This window comes from Castor canadensis, chromosome 17, assembly GCF_047511655.1.
Source record: "Castor canadensis chromosome 17, mCasCan1.hap1v2, whole genome shotgun sequence".
In the NCBI taxonomy this organism is placed as follows: Eukaryota; Metazoa; Chordata; class Mammalia; order Rodentia; family Castoridae; genus Castor; species Castor canadensis.
Genome location: NC_133402.1, coordinates 19215092 through 19229460, shown reverse-complemented (window position 1 = coordinate 19229460; position 14369 = coordinate 19215092). Strand labels below are relative to the sequence as shown.

Here is a 14369-nt window from a genome sequence, read left to right as displayed (position 1 = left end):
TAGAAGGAAAGTTCCTCAACATTATAAAAGCTATATATGACAAACCTACAGCCAGCATTATACTTAATGGAGAAAAACTGAAACCATTCCCTCTGAAATCAGGAACCAGACAAGGATGCCCACTATCTCCACTCCTATTCAACATAGTACTGGAATTCCTAGCCAGAGCAATTAGGCAAGAAGAAGGAATAAAAGGAATACAAATAGGTAAAGAAACTGTCAAAATATCCCTATTTGCAGACAACATGATCCTATACCTTAAAGACCCAAAAAACTCTACTCAGAAGCTTCTAGACATCATCAATAGCTACAGCAATGTAGCAGGATATAAAATCAACATAAAAAAATCATTACCATTTCTATACACTAACAATGAGCAAACTGAAAAAGAATGTATGAAAACAATTCCATTTACAACAGCCTCAAAAAAAATCAAATACCTAGGTATAAACCTAACAAAAGATGTGAAAGACCTCTACAAGGAAAACTATACACTTCTGAAGAAAGAGATTGAGGAAGACTATAGAAAGTGGAGAGATCTCCCATGCTCATGGATTGGTAGAATCAACATAGTAAAAATGTCGATACTCCCCAAAGTAATCTACATGTTTAATGCAATTCCCATCAAAATTCCAATGACATTCATTAAAGAGATTGAAAAATCTACTGTTAAATTTATATGGAAACACAAGAGGCCACGAATAGCCAAGGCAATACTCAGTCAAAAGAACAATGCTGGAGGTATCACAATACCTGACTTCAAACTATATTGCAAAGCAATAACAATAAAAGCAGCATGGTACTGGCACAAAAGCAGACATGAAGACCAGTGGAACAGAATAGAGGACCCAGATATGAAGCCACACAACTATAACCAACTTATCTTTGACAAAGGAACTAAAAATATATGATGGAGAAATAGCAGCCTCTTCAACAAAAACTGCGGGAAAATTGGTTAGCAGTCTGCAAAAAACTGAAACTTGATCCATGTATATCACCCTATACCAAGATTAACTCAAAATGGATCAAGGATCTTAATATCAGACCCCAACCTCTTAAGTTGATACAGGAAAGAGTAGGAAATACTCTGGAGTTAGTAGGTATAGGTAAGAACTTTCTCAACGAAACCCCAGCAGCACAGCAACTAAGAGATAGCATAGATAAATGGGACCTCATAAAGCTAAAAAGCTTCTGTTCATCAAAAGAAATGGTCTCTAAACTGAAGAGAACACCCACAGAGTGGGAGAAAATATTTGCCAACTATACATCAGACAAAGGACTGATAACCAGAATATATAGGGAACTTAAAAAACTAAATTCTTCCAAAACTAATGAACCATTAAAGAAATGGGCAAGTGAACTAAACAGAACTTTCTCAAAAGAAGAAATTCAAATGGCCAAAAAACACATGAAAAAATGCTCACCATCTCTAGCAATAAAGGAAATGCAAATTAAAACCACGCTAAGATTCCACCTCACCCCTGTTAGAATAGCCATCATCAGCAACACCACCAACAACAGGTGTTGGCGAGGATGTGGGGAAAAAGGAACCCTCTTACACTGTTGCTGGGAATGTAGACTAGTACAACCACTCTGGAAAAAAATTTGGAGGCTACTTAAAAAGCTAGACATTGATCTACCATTTGATCCAGTAATACCACTCTTGGGGATATACCCAAAAGACTATTACTCCAGAGGCACCTGCACACCCATGTTTATTGCGGCACTATTCACAATAGCCAAGTTATGGAAACAGCCAAGATGCCCCAGCACTGATGAATGGATTAAGAAAATGTGGTATCTATACACAATGGAATTCTATGCAGCCATGAAGAAGAACGAAATGTTATCATTCACTGGTAAATGGATGGAATTGGAGAACATCATTCTGAGTGAGGTTAGCCTGGCCCAAAAGACCAAAAATCGTATGTTCTCCCTCATATGTGGGCATTAGATCAAGGGTAAACACAACAAGGGATTGGACTATGAGCACATGATAAAAGCGAGAGCACACAAGGGAGGGGTGAGGATAGGTAAGACACCTAAAAACTTAGCTAGCATTTGTTGCCCTCAACGCAGAGAAACTAAAGCAGATACCTTAAAAGCAACTGAGGCCAATAGGAAAAGGGGAACAGGTACTAGAGAAAAGGTTAGTTCAAGAATTAACCTAGAAGGTAACACCCATGAACAGGAAATCAATGTGAGTCAATGCCCTGTATAGCTATCCTTATCTCAACCAGCAAAAACCCTTGTTCCTTTCTATTATTGCTTATATTCTCTCTACAACAAAATTAGAAATAAGGGCAAAATAGTTTCTGCTGGGTATTGGCGGGGAGAGGGAGGGGGCAGACTGGGTGGTAAGGGAGGGGGTGGGGGCAGGGGGAGAAATGAACCAAACCTTGTATGCACATATGAATAATAAAAGAAAAAGGAAAAAAAAAGGAATAACTGAATTACACCTTTTCTTCCGGATGAGTCTCTGGAGGCAAAAATCAAACCCAGAATAATTTCTCACTAGGTCACCAGATTCCATAAACTGTTAACACGTCCCTCTCCACCCCCATCACATTCTCTTCTCCCTGAATCTTCTAACTCCACCTCTAGGAGAAATTGGCCCCAAGCTTAGCGAATGCCTGCTCTTTTGTTGGGAATAACCAAGCCACCAGGTAAGATTTCCAATTATAGCTGTCTCTGATCCTACGCACATTTGAATCGCCAAATCTCAAGACTTTATCAATTTTCATGTCTGCTGTTACCAGGGAGTCTCTCTCAGAGTAAGACTAACCGTTAGCCCCTCATTTCTCTACCTGAGGTCCTTGTCCTGACCCCTCCTCAGCTGGACATTGAACCTTCCTCTACTTTGCCATATTGAATAATTGTGAGAAGCACAGTCTCTGATGACTTTCAAATCTCAACTCTGCCACATAGAAGCTGTGTGAGTTCAGCCAATGCACTTAACTTCTCTGTGCCTCAGTTTGGTCATTGATACCATGGGGAATAATGAGCATCTACTTTCTAAGTCTGCTTCAGTAGGGCTAATGCCTTTCCACCTCAATGGATTGTCTCTAACAAAGATCTTCATAAACCTAAATATTTGTACCTGGTTGGAACAAACTTAGAACAACAAAAGTTCTTGAGACCTGGGTTTGCTGTTCTCTCCCACAATGTGGTCATAGGTCCTTTAAACCAACCTAGAATTCTGTCCTCCTTTTTCAGTTCTTCGTGTATCCTCCTGATCCATCTCCTGCTTCCCTTTCTCCTCCTCTTCCTTCTTCCTCACTCCTTTTCTTTTTTCCCCTTTATTTCCTCTCCTTTCTAATTCCCTTCATCCTTTTTCCCCATTTTCTTCCCTCTTTGTGCTCTGTCTCATACCTTTCTGCCCCCTGCCCCTTTTTTGGCAGTGCTGGAGTTTGAACTTGCTAGGCAGGACCTCATACTTGCTAGGCAGGCACTTGCTAGGGCTTCACACTTGCTAGGCAGGCAATCTACTATGTGAGCCACACCTCTAGCACTTTTTGCTGTGGTTATTTTGGAGACAGGATCTGGTTGTTTTAAAGATAAGTTCTTGCTTTGTGCCCAGGCAGTCCTGGACCTCGATCCTCCTATTTTAACTTCCCACCATCACTGGGATGACAGGTGTGTGTCACCATGCCCAGATTTTCTGTTGAGATAGGGCGTTGCAATTTTTTTTTGCCCAGACTTGTTGGAACCGTGATCCTTCCTATCTCAACCTCCCACATAGCTTGGGATGACAGGTGCATGCCACTGCATCCAGCTGTTGGTTGAGATGGGTTCTCATGAACTTTTTTTGCCCAAGCTGGCCTGGAACTGTGGTCCTCACGATCTCAGCCTTCCAAGTTGCTAGGCTTATAATCATGAGTCACTGGCACCTTGTTCTTTCTTCTTCTTGTAGGAATATGGCAATGAGGTAGATGCAATTCAATTCTAGTTGAAATGAAACTTTGTCTGCAAGAGATGCCCAACTGAAACACAGAGCACTCTGTCAAATGATGCATAGACTTCTTTTCCAAGATCTTAAAGTCTATGGAAGAGCAGACACCACATCTTACCATTAACATATGCCTAACATATGGTGTGTAATAAGCACTGATAAATATACAGTGGACACAAGGAGAGAATGACTATTAATGCAGGCCTTTCATGTTTAGGAAGTTGAGATTCTGGGAAGGAAAGTCTCTGTCCCAAACTCTTTCAGCAAATTAGATATTAAGTCAGAACTGTAACTCAGGATTCCTTCTTGCTCAGTTTCAGCTCAGCTGAAACTGATAGCTATGTGGCCCTAGAGCATGTTACTTTTCTTGGCCAAATGGTTTGACTTTTCCACCTTCAGGAAGTTCAACATTCATGCACTTGGGTTTGAAAAGCACAATGAACTTTCCAACATAACTGGCCAAAGCAAAGTCCCAGCTATGAGTCATTGGGCAGGATTCATTTTCTCTCTCTGACTCACTTTCTTCTTCTGCATAGCAGCTTTGTGAGTTATAGGGCATTTGGTTGAACTAGGGTATCATGTGCAATTGTGTTGTTTGTTGTTCGGGGCATGGAGGTAGCAGGTGCTCAATAGAATTTTACGTGGATTTCTTTTCAGAGTGCAGAGACACAGGCCCACCCCATGCCCTTGCTCTAACTACCATCCTCCTGGGTTACAGTTCATCAGAAGGGCTCACAAAATATTGCTAATTTATGTACCATTTATTCCACTGGACTAATGCATTAGGGAAAGTGGAAGGTGTCCACACACCTCTTTTTTTATTCAGGTAAGTGGAAGGCAAGTTCTGCATTGACCCTGCTAGAGAGAATGGGCACTTGATGTCTCATATGGTTGATTGCTTTCTCCCTCTGCATTCTGATGGCGTCCATTTGCTTCCCTTGAGGAGGCCCTGGAGAGAGATGTTACAAATTGAATGATGTAGCTTGATCTGGCAAGAATTTCTAGGCATTCTGAACTGGGTTCTGTAACTCCCAGTGGTAAGCCAATGACAGCCACCTTTATAGTTCACTTAATGAGCCTCATTTTAAGATTCCACTCTGCCACCTACTAGCAGAGTAACCTTGGAATGGTCATGCCACCTTGCTGAGTCTTCATAGTTTGATCAAGCATTGCAAGAGTGTGAGCTATGGTGTCAGACAAACCCAAGATTGAATCTGGACTCTACCTCTTCCAGATTCAGGGCCCAAATCTCACTGGGCCTCAGTTTCCTGATCACTAGTGGGGAGATGTTTCAAAAACCAACAGAATCTACAATATGTGAGTTAGATATTAATTCATTTAATATTTACAAACTTTCTATGAAAAGAATATTTTTAATGTGAGCTTGCATCCTAGGTAATGAAACCAAGAAATTATAGGCGCTCCTTGACTTCTGATGGGGTTAGGGCCCAACAAATCCATCATCATCTGAAAATATTGAAAACGGAAAATGCATTTAACATACTTCACGCCACATCTCAGCAATGTAGTGGCAATGTTGGGTGTTCACCCACATGATCACGTGGCTGGCTGCAAGCTGCTGCCTAGTGTTAACACAGGGAGTATGGGTCAGACCTGGTGGGCACATCTAAACTGCAGTCAGTAAGGAGACAGAGATAGGAAGATCAGGATTCTAGGCTGACTTGGGCAAAAAAACTTGGGCTGACTTCCTAAAAAACAACTTAAAAACAAAAAGGACTGAGTGTGGCTCAAGTGGTAGAGTGCTTGCCTAGCATGCATGAAGCTCTGAGTTCAATTCCCAGTCATACCAAATAAAAGGAGTTATTTTAGTTGGACATGGTGATGTCAGTTGATGCTGATGTCATGGCCGCTCTGAGCACCCAAGATACTGTTAACAAGCTGAGCCAAGCCCAGATGCAGTGTTTCCTCACCATATGGTCCATGCTGAAGTGCGTGGTCTTCCAGACAGGGACAGCTGCATGGGAGGCTGAGGCGGGAAGGTCACTTGAGTCCAGGAGCTTGAGACAAGCCTGGGCAATAAAAGATGACCTCAGCTCAAAAAAAATCTTATCACATGGCACTAGCCCAAGCAAAGACCCAAATTCAAAATTCAAATCACAGTTTCTCCTGAGAGTGCATCATTTTCACGTTATCATAATGTACAAAAATTGAAAGTCAAACCATCCTAAGTTCGTGACCATCTGTACTTGGGGTTAAGTAATTTGGACAGGATCACACATCTAAGAAAAGGATGCAAACCTGGTAAGTCTACCTCTGTAGTCAGTGCTCTTGGCTAGGCTGGAGAGTCCAATGTCTGAGAGTGCTTAGAGAAGTCAGCTTGGCCTCAGAACTTGAAATCTCAACCATGAATGAGGGCTCCATAAATGGTGGGGGTCACTGTGAGCTATATTGTGATGATCACCTTTGAGGGCCCCAGACTCTGCTGACCTGCCTTCAAACAGCCTATGCTTAGCAAAACACTTGCACCAGCAGAGCTGGTGGAGGCAGGGTGAGGGATGGTTAGTGTCTCATAAACATTTGGGACTGTGAGAGCTGCTGTGTGATCTTGCGGAGTGATTCTCACTTCAGGACTGTGTGTTGATGCTGATGTCACGGCCGCTCTGAGCACCGAAGATACTGTTAACAAGCTGAGCCAAGCCCAGATGCAGTGTTTTCTCACCATATGGTCCATGCTGAAGTGCGTGGTCTTCCAGACAGGGATGGCATGAAACGCAGGCAGGCTAAATCCCCATGCATGGAAAACTTATCTAGGGGAGTATGTCTTCCAAACCACCCAATTCTTCTGACTTCCAGAGACCATATATGTTATTCATTTATCCCTCTGGTAACCATGAATACTAATGGAGAAATTGCTATATGGTAGAAGCCATGCTAGGTGCTGGGAACACAAAGGTGAATAAAACATTGCCTATTGCCTTAAGCACTGATAGTAGCCATGCAGAACATGAAAGCAAATCATAATATTGCATGACTCTTTTTTGTTTCACTTATTTGTTTTTCAGTCCCAGGGAACAAACCCAGGTCCTCACATATGCCAGACTATGTTATGGTGTTATCATAAGCTTTGTAATGCAGGTATTTTCAAGAATGCTGGGTATTAAAATGAGTAGGTAAGGTTTGGAAGTGTATTGCAGTGGAATAGTACTTGCTTAGCATTTGTGAGGTCCTGGGATTAACCTTCAGGGCTACACAGAAAATTTTTTTAAAAATTGAAAAGGAATTTGTGAAAACCTTTGTTTGTATGGGAATTAAAAGGAAAAAAACTGTGTACATCCAGCATCTAAACACTTTTCCTGTTTGAAAGAACTGTGCACTTAAGCAAAGGACAGGTCCTATCTTCCACTCTCGAATAAAAAGGGGGCAGATATTTTTCTATTAGTCCGTGGCAAGTAGCATTTGAGCACAGGTCCTGAATGTCTACATCTACTTTGGGTCTCCATCCCGTGGATTTCAGACTCCTGTATCCAGATGGTTACTCTACACCTCCACTTGAGAATGATACATGTTCCATATTACAAATCCAAAATCAAACTTAGTACCTTCTCTCAAAGCTGCTTGCTTCCCAATGTTCTCCACATCACTAGAAACTCAGGCCAACAGGCCCAAAGTCACCTGTGACACCTCTCTTTCTCTTGCATACATCCTGCCCATGATTAGGAACTGCTGGCTTACTTTTAAAGAATGTGTCCCCATTGGGAACACCTCTGACCATGTTGCCCTTCTCCACTTACATTGAGGCCACTGGCATTTCCAACCAGTGGTCCTGAGATGGTGTCAGGAAGCAGGTTCCTTCCTTCTACTCCTGCACACTCTTCTTTGTCTTCATCAGTGCCACCAGAAAAAAAAAAACCTAAATATAAATCCTATCATACTCCCTGTTCAATATTCCTCAATGGTTTCTCTTCACATAGAAAAAAATCCCTATATCCTTCCCATTGCCTATCAGGCCCTCCAGGCTCTGATCCCTGGCCACCTTTCCTGACATTACTTTTAACTCCACTACCTAGCTCACTCATCTTCAGCATTTTTGGCCTTTTTTTTCTTGTTCCTCACACATGCCAAGATGTGAGAACATGGGCATATTGAAGTGTCAGTTCCAACTGATAAGAACTTAATTAAAACTTAGGAGAGGGAAGAGCAATTGGAGCGAAAAGGAGAGATCTCCCTCTAATCTCATAGGAAGAGGGGACCAGGATGGTGTCGAAATGGTTGCTGGTTCAAGTGAGCTACCTGGTGAGGAGACACGGAAGGAGAAGGATAGGGCAATAAAACCAATCACAACAAAACCTAGCCTCAGGATTGGCTGCCCTAGTAAAGGACGTTAATAGCATGGTAATCATCTATCCCCTCATTCAATAGATACATATTAAGCTCCTCTTATTTGCCAGGAACTGCTGTTAGGCCCTAATGCTGGTGCTGAATTACTTCTCAGCCTTTGAACTTAGAAGAAAATGGTACACCTTACTCTGTGACACCTTGGGAAGTATCTTTAGATTCTGAGCTTGTTTCCTCCTCTAAACTGGAATATAATGATAACCTGCTCTATTAATTAAAATAGTTAACTATGTGATACTATGAAGCACACTACATTTATAAGAAGTCATGGATAGGTTGGTAGCTTTGTGGACGAAAGGACCATGTCTATTTCATTCACTGTTACATTATGGATGTGATTGTTTATGGAATGAATGAACCAGTTTTAGAAAGGGGCAATTACTACCTCACAGAGTTTGAGCAGCTACTGGAGATCTTACAGGCACTGTAACTTGGATCATTCATGCTACAGCAGTTGGATCTTGGTTCAATGACACAGTCTTACCATTGGTGCCTCAGCTGTAGGAATGCTTCTAAATTACATGCTTTTAACAACCATCTGTAACAAGATGACCAGAGCCATTTGGGCTCTCTGCTCCCTTCTACTTTCTTTAATTCCCCTTTCCTTATTCCTTTTGCATCAAGCTCTGAGCTAGGTATCTACTTACTCTCCTACACCCTCTGGCTTATAGGATGGGTACCACTTCATCCCAGATGCTTCAGATAAAAGACTCAAGATCCACAAAGATCTTGACAGATTATCAATTAGCTGAAGTAGAGGAGATGAATATGAATGGGGCTCAGTGTAAAGCAAGCACCAGGATCTAAGGAATAAATGGCAAAAAAAAAATAGATGTGAAGAAAAGGCAGGCAGCTACTCTTGTGCTAAAGAAAAAGGCAACAAAATAAACATGTAAAAATATAGCTGAGGAACCAAACTCTGAGAAAGGCCATGTAAAATTACCTCTTTCCTAATGATTTTTTTGCATCAACATTTATTTAATTTTTGTGAGTTCCATAGCAAAATAAGAAAATCTCCAAATAAAATAAATATAGGACATGAGTATACTCCTTATTCTCTTTCTGAATGAAAGGTCACTGCCTCTAGATCAGAAGGTACAATTGATGATACCTGCTTGAATCAGAATTTTACTTTTTGCAGTCCTTGAGTTCTTCTTTTCCATTTTGTCAAACAGAGAGGTTTTTTTCTTTGCCCTTTTCTAAGAATTGTTGTGAAGATGATCTTGAACAGCTGTCTTCAGCTGTTAAAACAGATTCTGGTGTCCATGGGGCAGTATCCTAAGTGACTCACCTGCATTATTACATTTCATCTAGTTTATAATTCTGTGAGGACAGACACTTACTATTAGCCCTGTTTTATAGATGAGAATGTGAGGCCCAAATAGGGTAAGTAACTTCATTGAGGCAACATGGATTAATCAGAACAGTTAAGTCAGACAGATCTAACTCCCATAGGTGATATTTCTTAACCCCAACCCTCCAAATGAGTTCATTAGATATAGTAAGGACCAAACAGCACAAACATGAAGACATTGGAAATGCTTTGGACAGTATATCATTCCAAGACAACTATGATTATTTCTGGTCAGGGCTATGGCTTTGATCTGAAAATTCCATGCTACACAGCCACTAGACTCTAACAAGGTCTGGCTGTACTGAATTTCTTCACCAGGCAAATTCCTCTTGCCTAATAAAAGTGCTTGCCGCGAACACTCAAAACCCAGCAGCAATTAATTATTGACAGAGCATGTGAATTAGAGATAAAAGAAAAGTCATTCTTTCTCTACTCACGCGATAGTAAATAAATTTAATTATGGTAGGAGAAGCTAAGGGATCTTCGTCTGTATTAAGTTTTATTAGCTGAGACATTTAAAAGCCTGTCATCATAACAAAGAGGTCTTGTGTAATCCTCAATGTACCACTTTGGTGCAAGACTCAGAAGTGAATAGACTTAATGGAGCACCTGGTGGCAGATGGCCTTCTGTACCAACAGGTATTGAACAGGTTTATTGTCAATTAACTCTGGTCTACATATGCCTACAGCAAATTGACTGCATAATAGCATCCTGAGCCTCATTTCATCACTGATAGGCCTACCACACTAGGGTTAGGGTGAGGAGGGGGGTGGCATCAAGCCCCATTAATATCTTTGAGCTCCCAAATAAGATAAAGCTACCTTGACGGCAAGCATGGATAGAGGGGTGGAGTTGGAGAAGCACCCCTGTCAAAGGAATCAAGAGACATGGACATGGGCCCTGGTATAAGATCTGGGTTGTCCCTTTTCTGTTAATGTAACAAATACTTGAGATAATCAACTTAGTAAGAGAAACACTTTATTAAGGTTAATGGTGTAAGAGGTTTCAGTCCATGGTTGATTGACCCCATTGCTTTTGGACCTGTGGCAGCATGGCACATCATGGCAGGAGCACATGCTAGAGGAAGCCTGTTTATCTGATGGTCAGGACATAAGAGAGAAAAAGAGAGGAAGGGACTAGGGTTCCAATATCCTCTTTAGGGGCATACCTCTAATGTTCTAACTTCCTCCCACTAGGCCTCACCTCTTAAAGATTCCACTACCTCCCAATGGTGATATGGGCTAGGGACTTAGCCTTTAACACATGGGCCTTTTGCAGGGCATTCCAGATGCAGACTATAGCAGAGTCTGCTAGTGGCTTAACTGGGCAATCTTGAGAGCAAAGGCAGAAAAAAATCCCATATGTTGAACCAGATGCTATGTGAGATGCTTTCACTGTTTATGCCATTATTTTAGGATTTTACAAATGGGGATAATAAGGCGTGGAGATGTGACTGAATTTGCTGAGGTCATAAAGCCTGTCTGAATCCTATGTTCCTTCCTTGATCTGGGCTTCAGTTCCACATTTGCACAACAATGTCTTTGGACTAAGTCAGGGTTTAGCAAACATTTTCTTAAAGGGCCAACAGTGAGGTCTTGTAGGCCATATGGTCTCTATCACACCAACTGTACTTGGTTTTTATAGTACAAAAGCAGCCATAGACTACATCTAAGTGAATGAGTATGGCTGTACCCCAATGAAGGTTTGTTCATAAGCACTAAGATTTGAATTCCATGTTGTTTTCATGTATCACAAAATGTTATTTTGTTATTATGTTTATTATTTATTTTTCCCCCAACCATTTAATGATTACAAATCCTGCTTAGCTGAGAGTCATATAAAAACAGGCTGTAGGCGGGAATTCACCAACCCTAGACTAGATAATCTTTGAGGTCTTGTTGAGCTCAAACATTTTCTGAAAGCCACGACAATAATAAGATCCTTAATTTATTAAGCTCTTGCACACGCCAGCCAGATTTTATGCTAAATGCTTTCCAGACATTATCGCCCTTAATCCTTACACTGCAGTGTGAGTCAGTGCTATCATTATCTCCATTTCGGAGATTATAAAACTAATATGTAGAGAAATTAAGGGCATATCTAGGTTAAACTAACTGCTAAAAAGATAGAAAAGCAATTTAAACCCAGGGGTATAAGGTTCCAGAGAAAGAATGCATAATGTTTGTGCTGTTTTTTTATGATAATCACATAGTGAAGACTATAGTTGGGACTATAAAGAAAAAGAATACCCAAGTGTTGATCAATTTTATTTGGTGGCTCCACACTGGGTGACTTACAGCATATATTTTGCACAAAGTTGTTAAGGTATCCAGGTAGGAATATAACCATTCTCTTTTTCTTTTCTTCCCTCTTTCAGAAATGTGATGCCGAAGACTTTGGAGGGACAGATAACCATGGAAAAAACCCCAAGTTACTTTGTGACCAACGAGGCCCCCAGGCGCATTCACTCCATGGCCAAGGACATCAAGCTGATCGTGGTGGTGAGAAACCCCGTGACCAGGGCCATTTCTGACTACACCCAGACACTGTCAAAGAAGCCCGAGATCCCGACCTTTGAGGTGCTGGCGTTTAAAAACAGGACCCTAGGGCTGATAGACGCCTCGTGGAGCGCCATCCGCATCGGGATCTACGCGCTGCACCTGGAGAACTGGCTGCAGTACTTCCCGCTCTCGCAGATCCTCTTTGTCAGTGGGGAGCGGCTCATAGTGGACCCCGCTGGGGAAATGGCCAAAGTACAGGATTTTCTAGGCCTCAAGCGCGTGGTGACTGAGAAACATTTTTATTTCAACAAAACCAAGGGATTCCCTTGCCTAAAGAAGCCAGAAGACAGCAGCGCACCCAGGTGTTTAGGCAAGAGCAAAGGTCGGACTCATCCCCGCATTGACCCAGATGTCATCCACAGACTGAGGAAATTCTACAAACCCTTCAACATGATGTTTTACCAAATGACTGGTCAAGATTTCCAGTGGGAACAGGAGGAGGGTGACAAATGAAGCTAGAGATGTGGAGGGAAGGCTAGCAAATAGCAAGGATGCTCCTCCTTTCCTGAGTCCCACATCATGCCCCCCAGGTCTTCTGGCATCAGCGTTGCTGGGGTGCCAAGCAGATCTCCCTCATTCAGTCAGATTGACTCCAATGTTGAGGGGCTTAGGCAACAGGGTGGATTTCAAGGCATCCCCATGGAGGAACCAGGCCTGACTGGGCAGCAGTCCTTGTCTGACTCCATAGCCCAGAACTCACCCATTAATTTACTGAAGACAGGGTAACTAGCTGTCAATGTCAGAGACAGATGCCAGGATTTGTTCTTTGAGTGGCAACAAAGAAAGCAAGATCCACTTGGTGAGGGCTCTTACTTTAGTTCGGGGAGCCTAGGTTCTAGCCCTGTATTTGGCACAGGCATGTGGTACCTACGCCTGTGCTTCAGTTTCTTTCCAGAATGCAGTCGGTGGCTAAGAGCGCCAGGACTTCTACAGAGCACAGTCTTCCCTCCAAGACATTTCTAGCCCTCTCATCAAAGGCCTCATCCCACAACTCCTGACTTCCTCCCTCTTCACATTAGGAAGGCAAAGGCATGCACGTTTGTTCCTCACCAAAAGAATAAAATAAAATAAAAATAGCAGATACCCCTGGAAGCCTTCTTTCTGAGAGCTGTCTAAGGAGAGTCCTTCTCTTCATGAGTGTCCTGAAGGTAGAGAAGCTTAGCATATGTTCTCATGTCAGAATCACGTCTACAAGGCTGCTCTCAAAACTGATTGTAGCTAGCGTCAGAGCCCTGAGGTTGGCAAAGATGAATGACCATATCTGAGGGTGAAAGAAGAATATCCAATCCTCTTGGTAGGAGGTCTCCGTGCCTAAAGCCCCTCTCCTCCAAGCACTATGGTCCAAAGGCATGCTTTGAGGATACACTCTGTCCCCTAGTGTCCCAAGAGGCAAAGACCAGATAGCTGGTGTGTCTCTCGTTGTGACTAACCCTTAGGGATGCAGTGGGGAAAGGGAGCACTCACCACTCTCCTATTTGTCCACCCCCTCCCAGCTCATTTTCTCCACTCAGAGATGGTATCTATCCAGGGATTGTCAAGAGCACTGATTCCATTTGTCAGATCCAGTTTAAGCAGGGGGGTAGGTGAGGGCAAGGGCTATCGCAGACTACTTCATCAAGGGCTGCCAAAAAAAAGTGTCCCTTCCCATTAGTTTGATTCGATTAAAATGCAGTGTTTGATGTAAAGCACTTGTTCACAAATCTCCAAAACCAGAAATTGTTCTAGTGAAATTGGAAATTTGTATGAGTGGGGGGAGTGAAATCTGTTCAGCTGTTATTAAACTGTCATTTCTCCTGCTAAATGAAAACCGTGTTGTTATAAAGTTTAATGCAACCTGATTAATGGATTTTGGTGGCGTGTTTGTGTTGGTCAATTCCATCCCCACCCCCACCCTGAATTGCTAGAAAGGCCAATTTCAAGTGTCTTTGGAGTATTCTGTGTGCAGGGCAGGAAGAATCTTACAATAGCACCAAGAAAGTGACTCCTGAAAGGGGTGTGAATTTCCCCATCTCAGCCCTTGCTGCCAGGGATAGCCTTAAAAGGAGACTCCCTAATAAATCTTTTTTTAGATAAGACAAATTGAGCTGAAGTCAAGGAAGATATAGATCAAAATAAGAACACACATTAAAAGAAGGGAATATGTGC

The 14369-nt window shown here is 42.2% G+C and overlaps 1 protein-coding gene across 3 annotated transcripts in view; it reads left to right on the top strand.

Moving 5' to 3' along the window:
• The window catches only part of Hs3st4 (heparan sulfate-glucosamine 3-sulfotransferase 4), a 387953-nt gene extending 373836 nt beyond the window's left edge, over window positions 1-14117 (top strand). For all 3 annotated transcript variants that reach the window (XM_020153495.2, XM_074059668.1, XM_074059667.1), the window contains exon 2: window positions 12041-14117. In XM_020153495.2, the coding sequence (XP_020009084.1) occupies window positions 12041-12677 (637 nt within the window). In that variant the 3' untranslated portion in view covers window positions 12678-14117. The remainder of the gene's footprint in view (window positions 1-12040) is intronic.
• The last annotated feature ends 252 nt before the right edge of the window (window positions 14118-14369 follow it).